Here is a 20,388-nt window from a genome sequence, read left to right as displayed (position 1 = left end):
ATATTTTTGGGTGGATGCCAGTGTTGTAGCTGCACTGGAACAGCTTGGCTAGGGGCACGACTATTTCTGGAGCACAGGACCAGCTGTACAGCCAGGATGTTGTTGGGGCCCATAGCCTTTGATGTGTCCAGTGCACTCAGTTGTTTCTCGATGTCACGTGGAGTGAATCAGTTTGGCTGAAGACTAGCATCTGTAATGTAGGGGACCTCAGGAGAAGGCTGAGAAGGATCCACTCGGCATTTACCATAAGGGGGCTAAGTAAGCCATGGAGACGGTGCAAATAGTAATGAACTTGATCCCTGGTGTCAGAGGAGAGCTATGAAGAATGACTTGATAAGCTAGGGCTTTCGGCTTTGAAAGCAGACATCTCCAATGGGACTCTTACAAATAAACTGACTTTGTTAAATTATTGCACACAGGAATACAACACAAAAGTGCTAACCAGTGTACAGAGGAATTTTAACCCTAATATCGTTGGATAGTGAGTGGGCAGGTGAGATGCCAGTACAGCTTTCTTTGTCGCCTGATGAGCTTGTCTGGGATAAGTTAATGATCATTCTAAAAATATTCAAGAAGTAGAGCTCTGGATTGGATACTTACTGTTTTGAGGATTTTGAGGTCGCAGGTTTCCAGCTTGCTGTAGATGAAGTCCCATCTGATAAATGATTGGAAGCAGGGTTTGATTGTCTCCTGTTGGACTCCACAACAGGACTACTGAAACCCTGTAGATTATCTGTAGAACACTAAATCCAGCCATACGGCCACATTATACATTCAGATACACAGCACTATGAACCAAATTTATGTACAAACCATAATTACTTCACCTAATGTGAGAGTTACTATTTAATACTTAATATAGTTAAAGCTTAAGCAAGGTGTGCATTGCAAACAAAGTGAGAGCATTTTACTGCTGATAGACAAATTGGAGATACTAGTCAATGCCAGAGGAATAAGTACTTGATAAGGAGGCAATTTCAATTAACCAAACCAGCTGCAACTTCATTGTAACTAAAATTAACAACACAGTAATAATTTCTCCAAACCAACGCATATTGCATTTTGTTAACACATTTCTTAAAGAAGCCTTTGATATTTGGTTTGCTGATGTATTCTGTTTAATGCTGATCCTGAAATAGTAACATCTTTACAAGGTTAACAAATAGGACTAATTGGGGCAATCAGCAGTAATTGGTTTATAATATCTACTGTTGTCTCAATAACCTCATAATTTTGCAAAATAATTCCATTAAAATGCAATACCATTACAGTATTAATCCATCCTTTGAATTTCAAAAGAATATGTTTTTATTATGTTACAATAGGGTCTTGGTCACAATACTAATGTAGAGGCTATTGTTAACTAGCACAATGGTTAGTGTTTTTTAATTTCACTTGTATTATATATTAAAACTGGAAGTTAGAAAAATGATGTAATTTATTCTTGAAGTTCAAACGATAGGAAATTCTTAATTTCTGTTAATCTATATGGAAGAATGTTTGTTTTACATACTATTCAGATTCAAATATTGTGATGTGTCCCTTACTGTGATTTTATTTTTCCTCCTGTGTGATGTATCGATTACTTTAGTGGGTTAGGAATGTTTTGTTGTCATTTGAATATTAATTGCTTTCAGACTTTAGATGTCATTTGTAACATTTAATTGTAAGCTTTACCTATACAAAATCCAAAATGTTTAACATTCCAATTGAATGAGCTGGTGCTGAGAATTGCTTGCATATTGTAAGTCATTAACCAAAGAACGCAATCTAGTAAAACACTGGACAAATTAGTTCTGATTAATCTAGCAAAACTCTGGGCTAGTTGACTGATAGAAGCAACTTACAAATGGCAGTACAGACAGCTGAAGCCCTATAAGCCAGTGCAGCATTAATCTCAAATTAATATAATGAAAGAATAATTGACACTGATTTTATCATTTAATGTCTAATCCTATTTTCAAAACAAAATACTGAACGCTTAATTGTTGTACAGATATAAAAATTGGTATTCACCTTAATGCACAAGGGTAAGAAACAGAAATAGCGAATTATTTTTTTAAATTGAGAAACCTAAGTGAAGGGCCCAAGCTCACACTGCAGGGCAGCAGCAAGTTTGCAAAGAGATGAGATAAATGAAGAAACCATGATTGGGCAGATCACTTCTGGTTTCAAATTCAATTTAGTGCTCATCACCAATGAACTTTTATTAAATTTCACTCCACGTCTGATTTTATTGACTGATTTAAAAAAGTCTGGTAGGTCTAGACTGAGGTGAGGAAAAGATGGCAGTTAGACAAACTAACTGCAGTCTATTATTCATGAACTGTTCTAATTGTTGCACTTATAGTCATAATGTAAACATCCAACAAATGTTTGTAACTTCTATATTGCTTTGTGTCATTTTTTTAATATTTCTGATGAGTAACAAGCTGTTAACATAATGAAGCTACATGAATAATAAGCTCCTTCACTATATCTTAATCTTAATGCTAATTGCACACGCAGAAGCAGCGTGATAAAACACACAGCCATGTGTCTCTGAGATTACCAATTAATGCCACAATCCCTTCGGTGACAGAAGATTAATGCCATCCTTACTGAAATAACTGTCAGTCACATCTGTTTGTAAACCTGGACCAATGCTTATTCAGATAAACATCCCAGCAGGAAATACCATGTGAGGGTGTCACTGGTTGGATAATTATGTAAAGTGCCACTGGTATGAGCAAGATCCAACTCTTTATGCATTCTGAAAAAATGTCCTGGTGAAGCGCATTACACTCAAAACAGAAAAAGCACATTGAAAATGAAGGAATACAGCCAGCAGAAAACACACAAATGGTTTATTCCAATGCAGTGTACAACATGTCACATTCAGGAAATGTTAGTAGACAAAAATGATTGTAGTAATCATAGAGCAAATCCTTAGTAAAAACCATATAGGAAAAAGAGCTCTGTTTGTTAAAGAGAAACAGTTAATGTGTTAAAGGGAGAACCAACTTCTCTCCTGTAAAAGGACACAGGCGCACAACAGCTGGGTATTACCAGCAGATTAATCCTCTCCCATTTATTAACGTTCCAAAATGGATTCTCTAGTTCCCTGAAAAGGCATTGAGCATGGAGTTCCATACCTCTGCCGGCAAAGAATAAATAAATAAAATTCGTAAAATTACACATTCTGGTAAAGATGTACTGCATAGAAAAAAATTCTTGGACTAACTATCTTTTGATGAGCTGTGTGATGGCTGCTGTCAGCCATCCTGATCTAGAGAGGATTAGTCTTTTTGGAGGCACTAAATCTATTGGGGGAAGGGAACATTGGAAGACTTCCTCATTCCAAATAAATAACAAAATACGTCAGATGACATATTTGTGGAAGAAAAAGTGGTGACAGACAAAAGGACACAAAAACAAATACATAAGGCAAATCACTTTATGCTTTGAACATTCCCCAAGTCTGATAAAATGTTTTTTGCTGTACATTATAACAGTTCTGAGGTGAGAAGCAATAGCAAATGAGGAATAAGAAATTCCAAGGTCATAAAGAAAGCCGTGCTAGGAGTAAAGTAAGGCATTCTCATAGTTTTCTCTTGATTGTACACACTAGCATTCTCCATGGTAAACCATGCTCTTTCGTAAACTAAATCCAGTGTCACCCTAAAGAACCCAGTACATGCAGGTATCCATTCCAAGAACACATTAGCAACAGTATGAGTGGATACTGTGAAAACAGGGTAGAAGTAGCAGGGAATTCTGGAAGAAGGAGCTATTTGAATTATAGCAGATTCAAGCATTCCCATGTGATTAAACAAGCAGCCCAACATGCACTAAACCCTAGAATGAAAGTATTGATGGTTTCCTGCAGAGCTAAAAAAAATGCAGCATTTAATTAATTTACATATACAAACTCCGTTATGTACATTTAATTACAACTCGTGCAAAAGTTCTTCATATAAACTGAATATGATCAAGTAAAAGTGATTGATGCAGCTCTTCATCATGCATATTCTTATTCAAGCTGGTTAGTTTGTGGTTAAACAGCACATAAAACTGAAAGGAAACCCCGGAGTCTTGATAACTTTTCTGTTTTGTCAAAAATGGCAATAAATTTGGCTGAAACAGCTCATAATTGTCAGTTTTTTTCATGGTTTTATAAATCATTTATTTTTAAATTAAGATAATGTTCTATTTTAATAAACAAAATAATTCCACTTTGAAGTTTTCTTATTACTTGGCCTAATTAGTAAAATGATTACATTTAAGTTCCATTGAAAATCATCAACCAATGAAATCCTAGCAGGTTAATCAAAGGTATTTATTTGAGCAAACACTTGCTGTAAATGTTAACCATATTTGCAACACACACTCGGCTTCCAGTCATTCTACCTAGTGCTAATCTTTTACTAGTTAAAGTAGGGCACACATTGTTCTGTCCTGGAGCTGCAAGAGTCAAAGTTGTAAAAGGTGCAAAGTGTATATGCAATGATTCAACCTGAATATCAAGGGGAAAATTTTCTAAATCTTTACATTTATTCTGCTTTATTAATTGAACTTCAGGTTAGTGTGTGTATTTTTATACCCTATTATAGCTGAACAGGTGACTGCATGTCTGGTCATCCGATTTAAAAATTTAGTTTTTAATATCTGGTCACAGTCAAAATTCAATTTAACTGCATAGTTTGACTCCAAAGATGAATTTAGTATCAGTATGAAGTGGTTTCAGCTAACTTGTGTCAAGTAAATCAACCCAATATGACTCCTCCAGGGAGTCTCATTCCACTTCATGCTAGTCAAACTTTAACTCCAGATTCAAGCTAGCTTTATGCTTTAACTGCAGCGTCAGTGCAAAATGAAACCATCTCACACCAATGCTACAACTGTAGTGCAAATGCACTCTTAACTGGGTAGTTATGCTGTGGGTCACAGTCACAGACCAGATTATGTTGCAGAGCAATCAGAATTCTATTGTTGACTTCCATGTTGCTGTCTGCCTGGAGGTAATGGAGCTCGGTACATACTCTCTTTACATTACTTGCTGGCATGCAAATTTGTTTGGATTTCAATGATATGAGAGAGCCAACAGCTCTTTATTGACATTAAAAATACTAAAATGAATTTATAATTTAGGGCAGTCTGACATTATACTGCAGTGGTGTGAAGTCCCAGTTAGAGATGGCCTTGTACTTCTTGCCTTTCTACACCTTGATTACACATGAAAATTACACTACACAGTATGTATTGATGCAAAGCCAAAAGTGTTCCACCTTGGTGCAATATACAAGGTTCTTCTAGCCAATATAAGTTATTAATAGGTGTAGTCTGTAATTTTTCAAGAACCAGGAGCACTGCATTGAGATCGTTGCTATCTGTTGCTGAGTTAGATCCCTCCAAAAATGTAAAAAATAAGGATCAGATTTGAAAGAGGATTTTTGATAAATAGCATAATTTAGTAACAAACTTTAAGAATAGACAGAGTAGTTGCAGCATCAGTGCTGGTGCTGTAAGTTATATTGCACAATGTACTGAGGCTCCTTTCTTCAACAGGTTTTGAGTTTCTAATTTACTGCTAGTTTGCTTTTACAACCATCTTATTTTAGGGAAAAATGGCTGAGCTTTTGCTTAGCCAAAATCAATTCTTTAGATTGACCATTGAAATCTTACGGAGTGCTCCTGTGGTTTATCATCACTTTAATCTTATAGTTTTGGATAAATCTCTTGCACCTTTAAACTCAGACTGTGCTAGCTATGGGACACTGCAGCTTTAAAAATACATTTTTCCCCAATGTGTACAGATAGATGATTTATGAAGTGAAACCATTAGAGAAATGCTTACCAGTACCATTTGTTAGGAAAATGGTCAATTTTTATGGTGGAAATCAATCTTGGGAAGGTATGGTTTGTCTGTGTAAATTGTTAATGACTGTAGTACATCCCTAGATTCCTGAAAACCGCAGTGTGATGACTTTGCAATCAACAGCATAAGTACACAAACCAGACTGGGAACTTCCACTAGATGCATCTACACTAATGAAGTTGAGGGGTATCAAGACAGTAGTTATGGGGTCAAGAACAAGGGATAACTGGTGCCTCTCTTAAATGGAAGAGATTTGGAACTGAGGGCAGGAGAAACCTCTTCACACAGGGATGTGAGGTTGTGAAATTCACTTCTAGGGCTAGTGGTTGAAGCAGAAACTGTGTCAACATTCAAGATGAGATTGGTTAGGTGGATGAAAGAAAAGGAGTTGAATGGATATGGGAACAGGGTAGGTAAATATGATTAGAACTGTTTGTTCGCATGGAGGGTAAACACTCTCACAGACTGGTTGGGCCGAATGGCCTGTTTCCATGTTTTTACTTCTATGTGCTAATGGCTTTAGCATCAGTGAAACTGTACTTCAATCTAGCAGTAGGGCTGCACTTCAATTTTTTCTTATTCCTTTGTGAAATGGCAGTGGCTCACGGAGCAGAAAGACAATGGGACATAATACTGGCAGGGGAGACCCACAATTCATTGTTCTCATCCTCAACCTTGGCAGAGAAAAGACTGATAAAATGAGAGTGCTCTGCCTCAATGAAATACTTTGCACAGTAACCTGACTGAGAATAGTGGGGGCCTCCACACATGTAGAGAAAGGACTGTGCTCAGAGGGACAAACTAAGTATTGTAGCCATTCTACTGCTGAACATCATCACTTGTAAAGCATTAGGACCACCAAAGATTTGCTTACAAACTTCAACAGGATGAAAAATGTGTTGTTTTTGCTTGTTTGGTATGCCATACATATTATCTCAGCACATCCCTCCTTGGTATACAATAAATCCCCAGGCTTTATCAGATTTGGAAGAACTTGAGCAAATCTAGTGCCAGACAAATGCTGTTTCTGGTTCTTTAGTATCCAAATGCAGGATTAGATAGGACAAGAACTGAAAAAGATTTTGCCAAAGCAACATTGAGCAGAAGAAAGAAAGATCGCTTACATCAACCTCGCACTGTTCGCCAGCAAAACTGGCTCCACAAATACACTCAAACTTGTTGACCAGGTTCTGGCAGGTCCCTCCATTCTGGCAGGGATTTGGGTCACATTCATCGACTTCTTCTTCACATCTAAAAAAGTACAAGGTGGAAATTCACTAAAGAAAGAGAGACCATACTAATTTGACAAACCAGTCCCTTTCCCAAAATGATATCGTGTGGTTCAGACTGCTAGTCATTTGTAATATGTATCAGTTCATTTCCTACTGTCTGGAATTCATACAAACGTAACTGACACCATTGTTCATTAACACTGTACTTTCTGTACAAAACCCTAGTTTTGAAATGCCATCTTATAGCACCACTAATATGAAGCCTTCCACTCAAGGCAGTGGCTTTTTATTGCATTTTTCTCCTAGTAAGGAAAAACTGGTTACATTCCAGGCTTCTAAAGATACTTTAAGGGATTGAAATTAATATCAAAGTAATGATATGCATACATTAAATTAACAAAATAGGTAGTGCCATTTTTTAAAATTTCCATGGCAATAAATTGATAAATGTAAACTTTCTGGAGCACACAACTCCCATTTCCAGTTGTAAAGCTAAAGAATCTATAAGAGGCTCATGGCATCCAGAAATTATTCAGATCTATTGTCATGATGAATGATGTTACTTTTCAATCATATGTGATAATAGAGTACAGTCAGTCTCCTGTGAAAATGGAGTGACTGAATAAACACCCTAAGTACAAGATGGAAGTTGTCCAGGAGATGTTGAAAGGTTTAGATATGATGACCAATCACATTGGTGCACTTCTAAGGAATGCTAGGTGATGCTGTGTGAAGGATTTCAAGATTTTCTTTTCATAAATTATTTTTTGCCAATTTTCTGCACTGTTCTGCAAGTCCTACCAGCAGTCACCATTCAAGTGCCAATCATTCAGGTGGAAGCCTCGGTGGTGAGTGTCAGCAGGCTATTTGGCCACAAGTGTGGGTGGAGGGAAGAAAAGTCATCACATGCAAGCCCGTTTCTAATACTAGCATCACAGGGGGCATCCACATATGTATACTTTCAGCAGGAGTTGCTGGATGGTAATTGGGAGTGAAAACACTAGCTAAATTTTCCCTTCCTAACCCAGGAGAACAGATGCCAATTGAACTGCCTCTACCAACATCTCGGCTGAGAAAGGTTAACAGCATACTTTGAGGATTGATCTGAGACCTCTCTGTTGTGTATGGCTCAGATACTCACTGGATTTACTTACTGAGCTATTTTCAATTAAAATTCTTAGCTGCTTTTTATTTAATTATTTGAGTAGGAAAGACCAAGGCCTAAAACTACATCAGTGAATGAGGAAATCTGATTTTTATATTTTCTATCATTTATAATTTTTAAAAGTTGATGTTATCTAACGTGACTATTGTAATCATTTTAAGTACTGCCTCGATATTAACATTCTGATAATACCTAGCAATTACACAGCAAAGGGTGCACGATGTTTGAGATGCATAGTTGATGGCAAAGTTGATTATTTAAAAATAAGGATTAAGAAAAGGTATTTCAGACGAATGAACCTCCTGCTTCCAACCAACCAGATACAATTTCCACTGTCTTGGACTCCCCAAATTTATTAATTTTACCACGTAACAGTAGGTAAAACAAGAGAAAACCTCTTCTTGACCTCAGAAGCAATTAAGTGAAAAACTCCAGGACACCATTATTTAATTACAACCTGTTGCATTCCACAGATGATATTGTTGTGTTCAGGACAGGATTAAAGGCACAGTCCTATATAGAGCATTTGGCTATAGCTATATTTATCTCATAGAATTTTCCACCCCTTTCACAATGAATTGGTCATACAGCCATGTTTTAAATGGTTTAATCAATAAAGGATTAGCAAACTTTAATGAAATTATATTCCACGTCTGTTACCGTATTTAAAAAGTCTTATGTCTGCATGTCTTAGTCCAATTATTCCCCACCCTGGGAAATGTCTTTACACTATTGTGGCCTTTTATCTTGACATTAACCCCTCCCCTCCAGCCATACCACTCTACCTTCTGAATAGGATCGCCACGTTTGTGCAACAGACCACATGTAGTAGTAAGAAACCAAAGTACTATAGAGTTCCATAAGTAATAATAAGATCTGAACTATGCCACCACACCAAGACAAGAAGCAAATTCAGTTATCAAAATATGGGCTGATGCGATCAGTAGAAACCAAGTGAGTAATAGATTTGTTGGGATTTAATGACTGTCATTACCTTTCTCCAGTAAAGCCTGGTCTGCAGGTACAATTGGCGCCCCAAAATCCATCAGTGCAAAGTCCTCCATTGTTACAGGTGAAATTCTCTCCACACTTGACTGGTGGGTAGGGCCATCTGAAAAAATTAAGAATCATTTTCATTCATAAGCACATTAAATGTCACTACAAGGGATGTTTCATGGACAAAAACATAAGTACAGTAGGCTCTGAGCATTCAGTATGCACTGTATAAAAGTGGGAATTAGTACATATATTCGTATCATTTGTCTCATGTCAGCTATGGCATACAACACCAGTTTTGTGAGAGAAGCACATCATTTAATCAGATTCTGTCCCTGTCTGAGATGCTGGAAGCTAAATATCAGCTCGTCCTGCTAATATTAACCTTTCTATATAATAGACATACAACTTGTCAGTTTAGTGCAGCTCACCATGGAGACATGTGATATTGGTGAATTCACCCATTGTGTGCTTTTATAATTTATATTGCTTTCAATGGTTTAGTTTTAACTTTCAACAGAGGTTCAGAGTCCAATTTATTTTCTTTCCTGCACTGTTTCGCTCCGATATTTTCTCCTTACCTCTTCTTCCCCACCCCGCCCCTCCCCGCCCTCCCCCCCCAAACGCAGTAATTTATGATCCACCCCCTGGTACCCTGGCCAATATGGTGCTGAAATTTTCCATCCATTTAATGTGAATGAATTTTTCTAATCCTATTACTCTTCTCTCTTCCTATGTAATGCATGCTGCAATATTTTCATGATGTTGCACATTTTAGAACTTCTGATATTCTGCAGTGCCTCAAATGCTTCAATTTTCGATGAGGAAAGACCTCAAATTTAAGATAAAAGCTAAACCCAGCATCACTTATATTGATCAGGAATTCCATGTCCGAAGCTCAGATTTATAGTGTACAGTGGTGGTACTTGTGCTGAAGAATGCGTAATTCCAAACCTCAAACTTGGAAAGGGAATTTTTTCAGTGTTTTATAAATTGATTACTTTACTAAAATTGTAAAGAAATTGTTTCCTTCCTAGATTTTTACTTGTATATATCCAGTCCATTTGTCGCATACATCAGGGTACAAATAAAACAGTTTATCAGTCAAGTACTAGCTATATTTAAATCAAAACAGCTCACCTTCATTGAAGATTTTGAGAATATAAAGATTTTATCTGATTCTTCCATTGTTAATGATTGTTTACAGATTTGAGATTCAGTTACTAATTATGCATTCTTTTAAATTCTGCTTTTGTTCTGTTTAATTCTTTACAACACTATCTTCAAATACCTCCAGTTAGGGTTTAGATGAGCAGTTTTGTGGCTGTTTCATGGCACTGCTGGAGGAATTGGCATGGCATGGGTTCAGATGAAAGACTGGAGTAGAAAATGTTAGTCCTGTGGTGGAGCACTAACTGAGAACAGATCAGATCAAAAAGATGCTGTCAGATCTGCTACCATAAAGATTTGTATGCATTGGCCAGAGGACAGCGTGGACAGCAGCTTGTTGTACATACTGACAGTGCAAGTACTCAGCCAAAGACAGGTAAGCGCATATATGTGTCTGCTTTACCATGAACTTACAATGATCAACTAAAGTGAGCAAGGCCTTTAAAATAACTAGCATTAAAGTAGTAGGAATCACAAACAAAGATAAATTAGATATCAGAGGAGTCAGGCAGCAACTCCTATTCTTAATTCTACTACTTTGGTGCTAGTTGTTTTAAATGCCTTGTTTAATTTGAGGAGTTCCAACATATAAAACAGTACACTTACTCGCAGTATTGCCCAGTGAACTGGTTTGGACAGTTGCAGAAGTACAAATTGATACTGTCAACACAGGTCGCGTAATTTTTACATTTGTGGTTCATGCAGTCATCTATATCGTTTTCACAGTTCATCCCAGTGTAACCCTGATCACAGTTACACTTGTAGCCTTCCACCAAATCGCTGCAATTACCATGAATACAGAGACTGGACACGCAGTCATCAATGTTGAGTTCACACCTCGTACCTTCCCACCCTGCAATGCAATTGCACTGGAAAAGGTCAAAGAGATCTTCACATGTTCCATTATTCTGGCATGGATTTGAGGAACATACTTCTGTGCCAAAGCATCCAATTTGAGATGGGGGACCACTCACTATAACAAACTGTTCAGTGTTTGTAAAAAAATGTTGATTGAAGTAAGGAAGGTATATTCCACCAATTTTAGCCACTCCAAGACAACCTGTAAAATTGTTGCTTAGTGTTATATTCACATTGTCTTGAAGGAAATTTAAGTTCCCAGCAGTGACTGTGCTAGTAACATTGGAATTTCCATTAACAATAATGATCCACCTTGATGACATCATAAAAGGCTCCACCATAGCAATCAGCACTGAATGCCACTGTCCATCTGAGATGTTGATGTTGCTAGAGAGAGTGAGGCCTTCCACACTGTTTCCACTATACAACCTGAACTGCAACTGAGAATTGTGGAAACCAAACCAAACAGAATCAGCACCATTGCTGGCCTGTAGCAGAACAGCATCTGTATCTCTGGTCTTGAAGTCCATGGAAATGCTTAAGAGATCTCGTGTGATTAACTTGTTGCTAATGTACACAGTTGGATTTTCACCTTGAAATGTTGCATTAGCATGACCTGTGAAAATCCACAAAAATAACAGACACATTAAGTTAGCTCATTGAAATCTGTGTTGCTGACTCATCCCATCCTTTGTATCCCTTCAATGACCCCACCTTTCCAACACACTGATCTGCTTTTGAAGAAACAAAGATCTGTGCAACTAATGGTTGGTACATTTAGAACTAACTGCCTCCAGTTTGGATAACGTTTTGTTTGATGGAAATACACACCCATATGAGGAACTGCCAAATGACATTGGTTGAATTGTTATATTTTAACCCAAAATTCTAGTGATGCGAAGAAAAAGCTGCAGTCCAATAGGTTTCTTTAAAGGCATCTAAATCTTTTTGCAAGGTTTTGTGAAAAGCAGCCTTGGTTTTAATAAAGCTACACTGCTCGGTGGGATTTTTGTCCAATTTTATTTTAAAAAGACAAGTATGGAAATATGGGGAACTTGGATATGAAATTCTGTTTATGATGGGACAAATCCATGCACTGGTTTATTTAATACATCATTGAATGGAAGAAAACTCCTGTTCTAGTGAATTCACCAGCCATTCATATAGAAAACACAAGGATTGCCTCTGATTAGCCCATAAGGAATAGCAGAATGCCTCACAGGGGTCAACAACAACAACTTGCATTTATATTGCGCCTTTAACGTAGTAAAACGTCCCAAGGTGCTTCACAGAAGTGTCATCAAACAAACTTTGACACCGAGCCACATAAGGAGATATTAGGACAGGTTACCAAAAGTCAAAGGAGTAGGTTTTAAGGAGTGTCTTAAAGGAGGAGAGAGAGGCAGAGAGGTTTAGGGGGGAAATTCCAGAGCTTAGGGCCTAGGCAGCTGAAGGCATAGCCACCAGTGGTGAAGCGATTAAAATCTGGGATGCGCAAGAGGCCACAATTGGAGGAACGCAGAGATCTCGGAGGGTTGTAGGGCTGGAAGAGGTTACAGAGGTAGGGAGGGGCGAGGTCATGGAGGGATTTGAAAACAAGGATGAGAATTTTTAAATCAAGGCGTTGCTGGACCAGGAGCCATTGTAGGTCAGTGAGCACAGGGGTGATGGGTGAACAGGACTTGGTGTGAGTTAGGATACAGGCAGCAGAGGTTTGGATGAGCTGAAGTTTATGGAGGGTGGAAGATGGGAGGCTGGCCAGGCGAGCATTGGAATAGTCAAGTCTAGAGATAACAAAGGCATGGATGAGAGTTTCAGTAGTAGATGAGCTGAGAAGTGGTACCTTGCAATCAGTCACAAAATACTTAATCTTTGTGCACTGGTTGAATCTCTACATTTTTTCATTTTGGTTCAGCTATTGGAAACAGTCCAAAGATTTCAATCTTTCTTTCAAGGTACATGGTCCATTTTAGTTCAGATTGACAATTTGAAGAAATGGAGAATATAGTTGATCCTTTGGCTCAGAGAAACCTTGAATGCCCCATCTAGTCATTTCAAGGTAATCCACTCTAGTTAAAAGTCAATTTTCTTCAGTTCATCAGACTGTCAATCAGCATTCCTGATGTGGTCACATTCAGTTTTAATATTGGAGATTCAGTATCACTGGCAGTTTTCCACATGCCAAGTTTCTATTCTTCCTGTTAAGGGAAGCACCCAAGTGTAGGCTTAGTACTTTCCCATAGGGAGGAAGAGAAAATCAGTTGGTGAGTTATCATGTGCCAGTTGCATAATGCTCCCTTACTCTGGAAAATGGTGCAAGGTATGGGACATCTGTAGAAAAGGAAAAAACTTAAAATGGGAGACATTTCACGGTACTGTCTGTGGGGGAAGATTTTCCTCTGTTTGCTATTCTTTACAGTCATATTTACAATTCTGTTACAAATAGCAAATGAGAATTTTTCCCTATGATGCTTAATTATTCCACCCCAACTTGCTTTTAAGTCAAAAATGTAAATAACATTTTGTCCATTTTTTAAAAAGAAGTTCTCTTGAAGATGATGCATTATTTTAGCCTTCCAGAGCACAGGCCACGCACTGATGGGTCTGACCTCTCAGTGCACAGGCCACACACTGATGGGTTTGATCTCTCAGTGCATAGGCGACACAGTGATGGGCCCTGGCCTCTCAGTGCACAGGCCATACACTGATGGGCTTGGCACCTCAGTGCACAGGCCACACACTGATGGGCCCTGGCCTCTCAGTGCACAGGCCACACACTGATGGGTTTGACCTCTCGGAGAACAGGCCACACACTGATGGGCCACTGGTGTGATTTCATCCCATTACTGAATTCCTGATGTCAGCTGTTGGGAAGTGAGCAGAACCCAGTAACATTTCCATAGTGGGAGAAAGAAAATTAGAAGGAAAGTTAGCCCTAAGTTGCTCTTCTGCAAATCCTACCAACCAAGGCAAAATAATGTTAGCAGACAGCTAAAATTGCAGATTGCAGATCTTCCAATTTTCTCCTCATCCAGTCAGTGCATGGTAAAGGGAGATGAGAAAGAAAAATGGAGGGGGTTTAAAATAAAGAAGGTAATTCAGAATAGTATGTACTTTGTAGTTTTAGGTTTCAGAACTTGCAAAAGATGTAAAAAGGTCAATTTTTTTAATGTTTCCTAGTCTCTGAATATTTGCTTATACAGTAAATGAATGCTTGCAATTCTTACATTCGTATCCACCTGGAAGGTTCAGACAGTGACATCCTGCACGGCAAGGATCAGTCTCACACCACACTTTCTCCTCACAGGTTCTTCCAGTAAATGCCTGTGGACATTTACATTCAAAATCGTTCCATGTCACAGTACAGTTGCCTCCATTTTGGCAAGGAACTGTCTGCATAAAAGCAATAAGTATGTCGGTCACACAAACCAATTTCTTTTTCACTATATATCATTTTGTCACATCTGGCAGTAATAACTACACCATCTGAGTACAATATTATATAACTTAGATTATGTTTCCTACATTAGAACAGCTAGTACTTCAAAAGTAGTTAATTGGATGTAAAGCGCTTTGGAACATCATGAGGTCATGAAAAAAAATAAGAAATAGGAGTAGGAGTAGCCCATACAGCCCCTCGAGCCTACTCTGCCATTCAATAAGATAATGGCTGATCTTCGACCTGAACTCCACTTTCCCGCCGGATCCCCATAACCCTTGATTCCTTTAAATTCCAAAAATCCATCGATCTCAGCCTTGAACGTACTCAATGACTGAATATCCACAGCCCTCTGGGGAAGAGAATTCCAAAGATTCACAACCCTCTGAGTGAAGAAATTCCTCCTCATCTCAGTCTTAAATGGCCCCCTAGTTCTAGACTCTCCAGCCAGGGGAAACATCCTCTCAGCATCTACCCTGACAAGCCCTCTCAGAATCTTATATGTTTCAATGAGATCACCTCTCATTCTTTTAAATTCCAGAGAGTATAGGCCCATTGTACTCAATCTCTCCTCATAGGACATCCCAGGAATCAATTTAGTGAACCTTTGTTGCACCGCCTCTAAGGCAAATATATCCTTCCTCAGATAAGGGGACCAAAACTGCACACAGTGCTTCAGGCGTGGTCTCACCAAAGCACTGTACAATTGTAGTAAGATTTCCTTAATCTTGTACTCCAACCCGCTTGCAATAAAGGCCAACATACCATTTGCCTTCCTAATTGCTTGCTGTACCTGCATGTTAACTTTCTGTGTTTCGTGTACGAGGACACCCGAATCTCTCTGAACACCAACATTTAATAGTTTCTCACCATTTAAAAAATATTCTGTTTTTCTATTCTTCCTACCAAAATGAATAACCTCACATTTACCGACATTATATTCCATCTGCCACCTTCTTGTCCATTCACTTAACCTGTCTATATCCCTTTGTAGACTCATTGGGCAGCATTTTAGCACCCGCTATTGGGTGCGTTCCTGGCGGGGGGGCCCCGAAGATCGTGAAATCCCAGAGGGGGACCGGGGACCGGAGCCCGCCTCGAACCCGCGCACTTCCGGGTTCCCCGCTGACGCGCCGGCGTGCGCACGCAGCCCCCGCTGGTGGGAATCCCGCAGGCAATTAAAGCCAGCGGGATGCCACTTGAAAGTATTTATTTGGCTTGTTCAGGTCATTAACTGACCTGATTAAGGGATTATGTGAGGAGGGGTGGGATTTTAGAGCAACCTGGGACTGTTTCCCACACTGGGGGAAACACTCCCAGTTCAAATGGACCTGTTGCAGCCATCAGCCTGTGGCAGCTGCAAAGGTCCATTTGACAGGTGGGGGGGGGGGGGAGACCCTCACTCATTGCAGGAGGCCACTCTGTCACTTGGGACAAAGTTTGGCCTCCACCACCCTCCTCCTGACAGTCAAATTCACCAATTTGCACACTTACCCCGGTGTCCAGACACATGTACCTACCTTGCGGACCCCCTCAGATGTACATCTTCCGGATGGGGGCTGCCGTAGCTGCAGTCATGACCTCCTCGGAGGGCGAACAGCATCACCAGCCTCGCCATCCACGCCATCCACCTCTGACACGTGGAGCTCCACAACAGAGTGCTGTGACACATCCACCTGCACAGCAGGAGGGAGGGCTACCGCAGAGAGAGATGCGTTGCAGAGGGCACTACCCTCGCCACAGGTTCCACAGACCGAGGCTCAGCTTCCTGGACCTCTCTGAGCAGCAGTGCACACGGAGGCTCAGAGTCACTCGACATGTAGTCGTGACCATCTGCAGCCTCCTTCATGCCAAGCTGCTCCTGGCTGGCCCGAGCACCATCTTCTTACCTGTTGCTGTCAAAGTCACCACTGCCCTCAACAACCTCTCCTCTGCATCCTTCCAGGGTGCAACCGGGGACATCGCCGACGTCTCTCAGCCGTCTGCACAAAAGAGCCCTGCAAATACACCTACACCCACTCTGCAGTGACACAATGGGTGGCATCAGTTGTGGGTCTTCATAGTGATCCTCAGGAAAGGGCATTATTGCACAGACCAGACAAGATTCGCGAAGACATGGCAGTAGTGGTGCCAATATAAGATGTAATATGAGTTGGTCAGAAATTCAATATAAGTAACAACCATGACAAACCCTCAAACACCCTTGTGCATCCCCTTCATGCTCACGACACGTTTGCCTTACGCTGCCTACTGCACATATGTGATGCATGCCCTGTGGCTGCAGCACAGGTAGTGGCAGGTTGAGTGAGGCTGGCCGTGAAAGAGATGCATGAAAGGGTGAGTACGAGATAGAGCCATGAGATTGTATGAGGATTGGGTTGAGTGGTAGTGGCGGGATGAGTACTGGCGAGGTGAGTAGGTACAGGTACGATGAGGATGAGGTTTGAGTGGGTATGAGGGGTGATGTGACAGAGTAGTGTTGGCAGTGCAGAAGGAGATGTGGGTTGGGGGCGGTGATGTGGCAGACGGAGTGTAGGGGAAAGAGTAAGTGTACTCACTTTGGCTGACCTACTGAGGTCATTGGAGCGCCTCCTGCACTGTATGCAGGTGGGCGATATGTTGGTGGTGCTGGTGACCTCCTCTGCCACCTCGAGCCAGGCCTTCCTGGTGGCAGAGGCAGGCTGCTTCCTCCCGCCCGCCGGGCGGAAGATCTCTGTCCTCCCCCTCCTCCTCACCCCATGTATTGATACCTGGAGTGAGGCATCATTAAACTGGGAGCAGCCTTCCCCCTGGGCTGCTCCATGCTGTGATTTTTTCTGTTTGTTGCAGCATCTGTCAGTGGAGGACTGCCCCTTTAAATAGAGCTCCTCCAGCTGACAAATCTTACTGCGCATGGGCAGTCCGCCCGACGCGCAGATCAGCAGTGGGAAACCCAGAGGAGCAGGTAAGTGGATCCAATTAGTGGATTGTCTGCTACAATCGCGCGGGGAGCTGACTAATTTCACCTGGCGCGTTACCCACGCGCCCGATAGCCCCCCTGCCGAGAACCCGCAGCCCTGCTAACATCGGGCCCATTGTGTCATCCTCGCAACTGACTTTCCCACCTAGCTTTGTGTCGTCAGCAAACTTGGGTACATTACATTCTGTCCTTTTATCTAAGTCATTAATATAGATTGTAAATAGCTGAGGCCCAAGCACTGATCCTTGTGGCACCCCACTAGTTACAGCCTGCCAACCTGAAAATGACCCATTTATCCCTACTCTCTGTTTTCTGTCCGTTAACTAATCCTCTATCCATGCTAATATATTACCCCTAAACCCATGAGCCCTTATCTTTTGTAATAACCTTTTATATGGCACCTTATCGAATGCCTTTTGAAAATCCAAATATATTACATCCACTGGCTCCCCTTTATCTACCCTGCTAGTTACATCCTCAGAAAACTCTAATAGATTTGTCAAGCTTGATTTCCCTTTCATAAAACCATGCTGACTCTGCCTAATCACGCTGTGATTTTCTAAGTGCCCTGTTACCATTTCCTTAAAAATGGATTCCAGCATTTTCCCGACGACCGATGTCGGGCTAACTGGCCTGTAGTTCACTGTTTTCTCTCTCCCTCCTTTCTTGAATAATGGTGTTGCTGTTGCTAACTTCCAGGCGCTATATAAATGCAAGTCTTTCTTTTGTTAGTAGATTGTTAATGAGACTGTACAAGGGTCAGTTTTACTTGCTGTGTTTGAAAATGCCAGTGCAAAGAGATTGAATCTCTTCAAAATGCACAACCATGCTTTTGGAGAAAGTTTCAGCTGAAAACTGGCAGGGTTAGTTTAACCAGACTTCTAGTTAATTATGTTTACTTGTTGCAATCCTCCAAACTACAACATGGATCTAAGACCAGCAATACCTGAACAAGTGTGGAAAATTAGAGGGGACTTGCTGTAGCATTGTTACTATAGAAAATTGATCCAACATTTTGAAACAAGCACCTACCTTAGTAAAAGCTTAAAATTTCTCAGGTTCTAGATTACATCAAAAATAAAATGAAAATTTGCTGAGAAATTCATATATTTTGGATAACACCCTCTCTTTTGAATTACCCATAACTGTTGCACTATCCCACCATGCTAAGGAAATAAAAATGAAGAGTTGGCCAACTTTCCACAGTCTGACAGCGCAAATAGAGATAGGATTGTACATGTTAAGGCATAGTCTTCTTCAACTAGGATCAGGTTTTTTTCTAGTTTATATCTGCATTTATACTTTTAAATGTGATATTTCATTACTTTAACTTTTTAATTTTTATTTTCTTCCCTTTTGTTTTCTAGTCCAATTTTCACTAAGTAGATTGACTCAGTTGACAGCACTCTTGTTTCTAAGCAAAAATGTTTTGGGTTTAAACCCCATTCCAGGATTTGAATACATAAAACCAGGCTTGGAAGAGTGCTGCATTGTTAGAGGTGCCGTCCTTCAAATGAGGAATTAAACCAAGGCCATGTATGCCTGTTTCTCTTGTTCAGGTTGACTTTAAAGATCCTATGGAACATTCCCTCCCAACCAATACCACCAAAAGGTTAAATAGTTATTCATCTCATTACTCATTCATCATTGTGGTATCTCGTCGTGCCAAATTGGCTTTCCCTACTTAACAGTGATCGCACTTCAAAAAAAAATTCACTGTAAGTAAAACACTTTGCAATGTTTGTGAAAGACATGACTAACGTGCTACTTTTTCTTATTCAAACAGAAATCATTTGTAGAGCAGTAGCACAGCATCTCTGATTTTAAATAATGATACATAAACCTAAAACCATTGGTCACATAAAGCATACAGACAAGTTCTTTTCTTACCATACATGAGTTATCACTGATGCAATCCTTGATCACATTTAGAAATGTTTTATTGTTGTAAACAGCCAGTGATGAGGTGTAATTCTCTATTTCCAGTGGGTAAAACTCCAGTTGGTTGTCGTTGAGCCTTATATCCTGCAGGCAGCCCTTGAAAGGTCCTCCCCATGCAGCAGGATCCTCATTAGGATCTTGGCCAATGTGGACAATGTCCAACGGTTGAATCTTCACAGAAGACAATAGATAGTCTAGCAAAATAACATCTAATTCGCTAACAGTTACCCAGGCTTCATCAAAGCGAATTTGTATTAGTCGTTTAATGCCATCGGCAAGGTTCATGGATGAGTCTACCATCATAGCTTTTGTCTTGATACAAATGCTGCTGTTATTCAGATATATTGTGAGATAAGGAGTTATACCATTTCTGAGTTGTAATATGAAGCCATCTGCCTTTAGTGTGCGAATGAAAAAAGAAATAACAAATTTTGTGCCAGGATCATCCGTGATAATAAAAGAGGCAGAGCTGCTTGAATTCATATTGCTGAATGTTGCAGAGATGTATTCTGCAGAAAGGAGAAGAAAATGGGTTTGTCGAATATTTAAAAATACATAGAGCGTACCCAATAATATCTGGTGGGAAACAGATTAATTTCCTGAATTAGTTCATGGGTGATTAAAGGAAAACTTCATTCAGCATTCAATGGTAATTTTCTTTTGAATGTTGACGAGATCAGTTTAATACTCCTTGAATATGAACCAAATTTTTACCTGTAACTCTTTTTTTAAAAAAGCCCTAAATTCAGCTCAGAACTCATGTTTGTCTCA

The 20,388-nt window shown here is 40.0% G+C and overlaps 1 protein-coding gene across 1 annotated transcript in view; it reads right to left on the bottom strand.

The window, feature by feature from the left end:
* The window catches only part of LOC137300549 (protein crumbs homolog 1-like), a 126,452-nt gene that overhangs the window by 4,862 nt on the left and 101,202 nt on the right, over window positions 1–20,388 (bottom strand). Inside the window, exons 8-12 of the mRNA XM_067969685.1 lie at window positions 19,567–20,126; window positions 14,506–14,671; window positions 11,027–11,894; window positions 9,249–9,365; window positions 6,982–7,108 (exon numbers count right to left, since the gene is read on the bottom strand). Coding sequence (XP_067825786.1) covers window positions 6,982–7,108; window positions 9,249–9,365; window positions 11,027–11,894; window positions 14,506–14,671; window positions 19,567–20,126 — 1,838 coding nt within the window. The remainder of the gene's footprint in view (window positions 1–6,981; window positions 7,109–9,248; window positions 9,366–11,026; window positions 11,895–14,505; window positions 14,672–19,566; window positions 20,127–20,388) is intronic.

This window comes from Heptranchias perlo, chromosome 31 (genome assembly GCF_035084215.1).
Source record: "Heptranchias perlo isolate sHepPer1 chromosome 31, sHepPer1.hap1, whole genome shotgun sequence".
Lineage (NCBI taxonomy): Eukaryota > Metazoa > Chordata > Chondrichthyes > Hexanchiformes > Hexanchidae > Heptranchias > Heptranchias perlo.
Note: the sequence above shows the minus strand (reverse complement) of the source record. Positions and strands in the feature narration are given on the sequence as shown.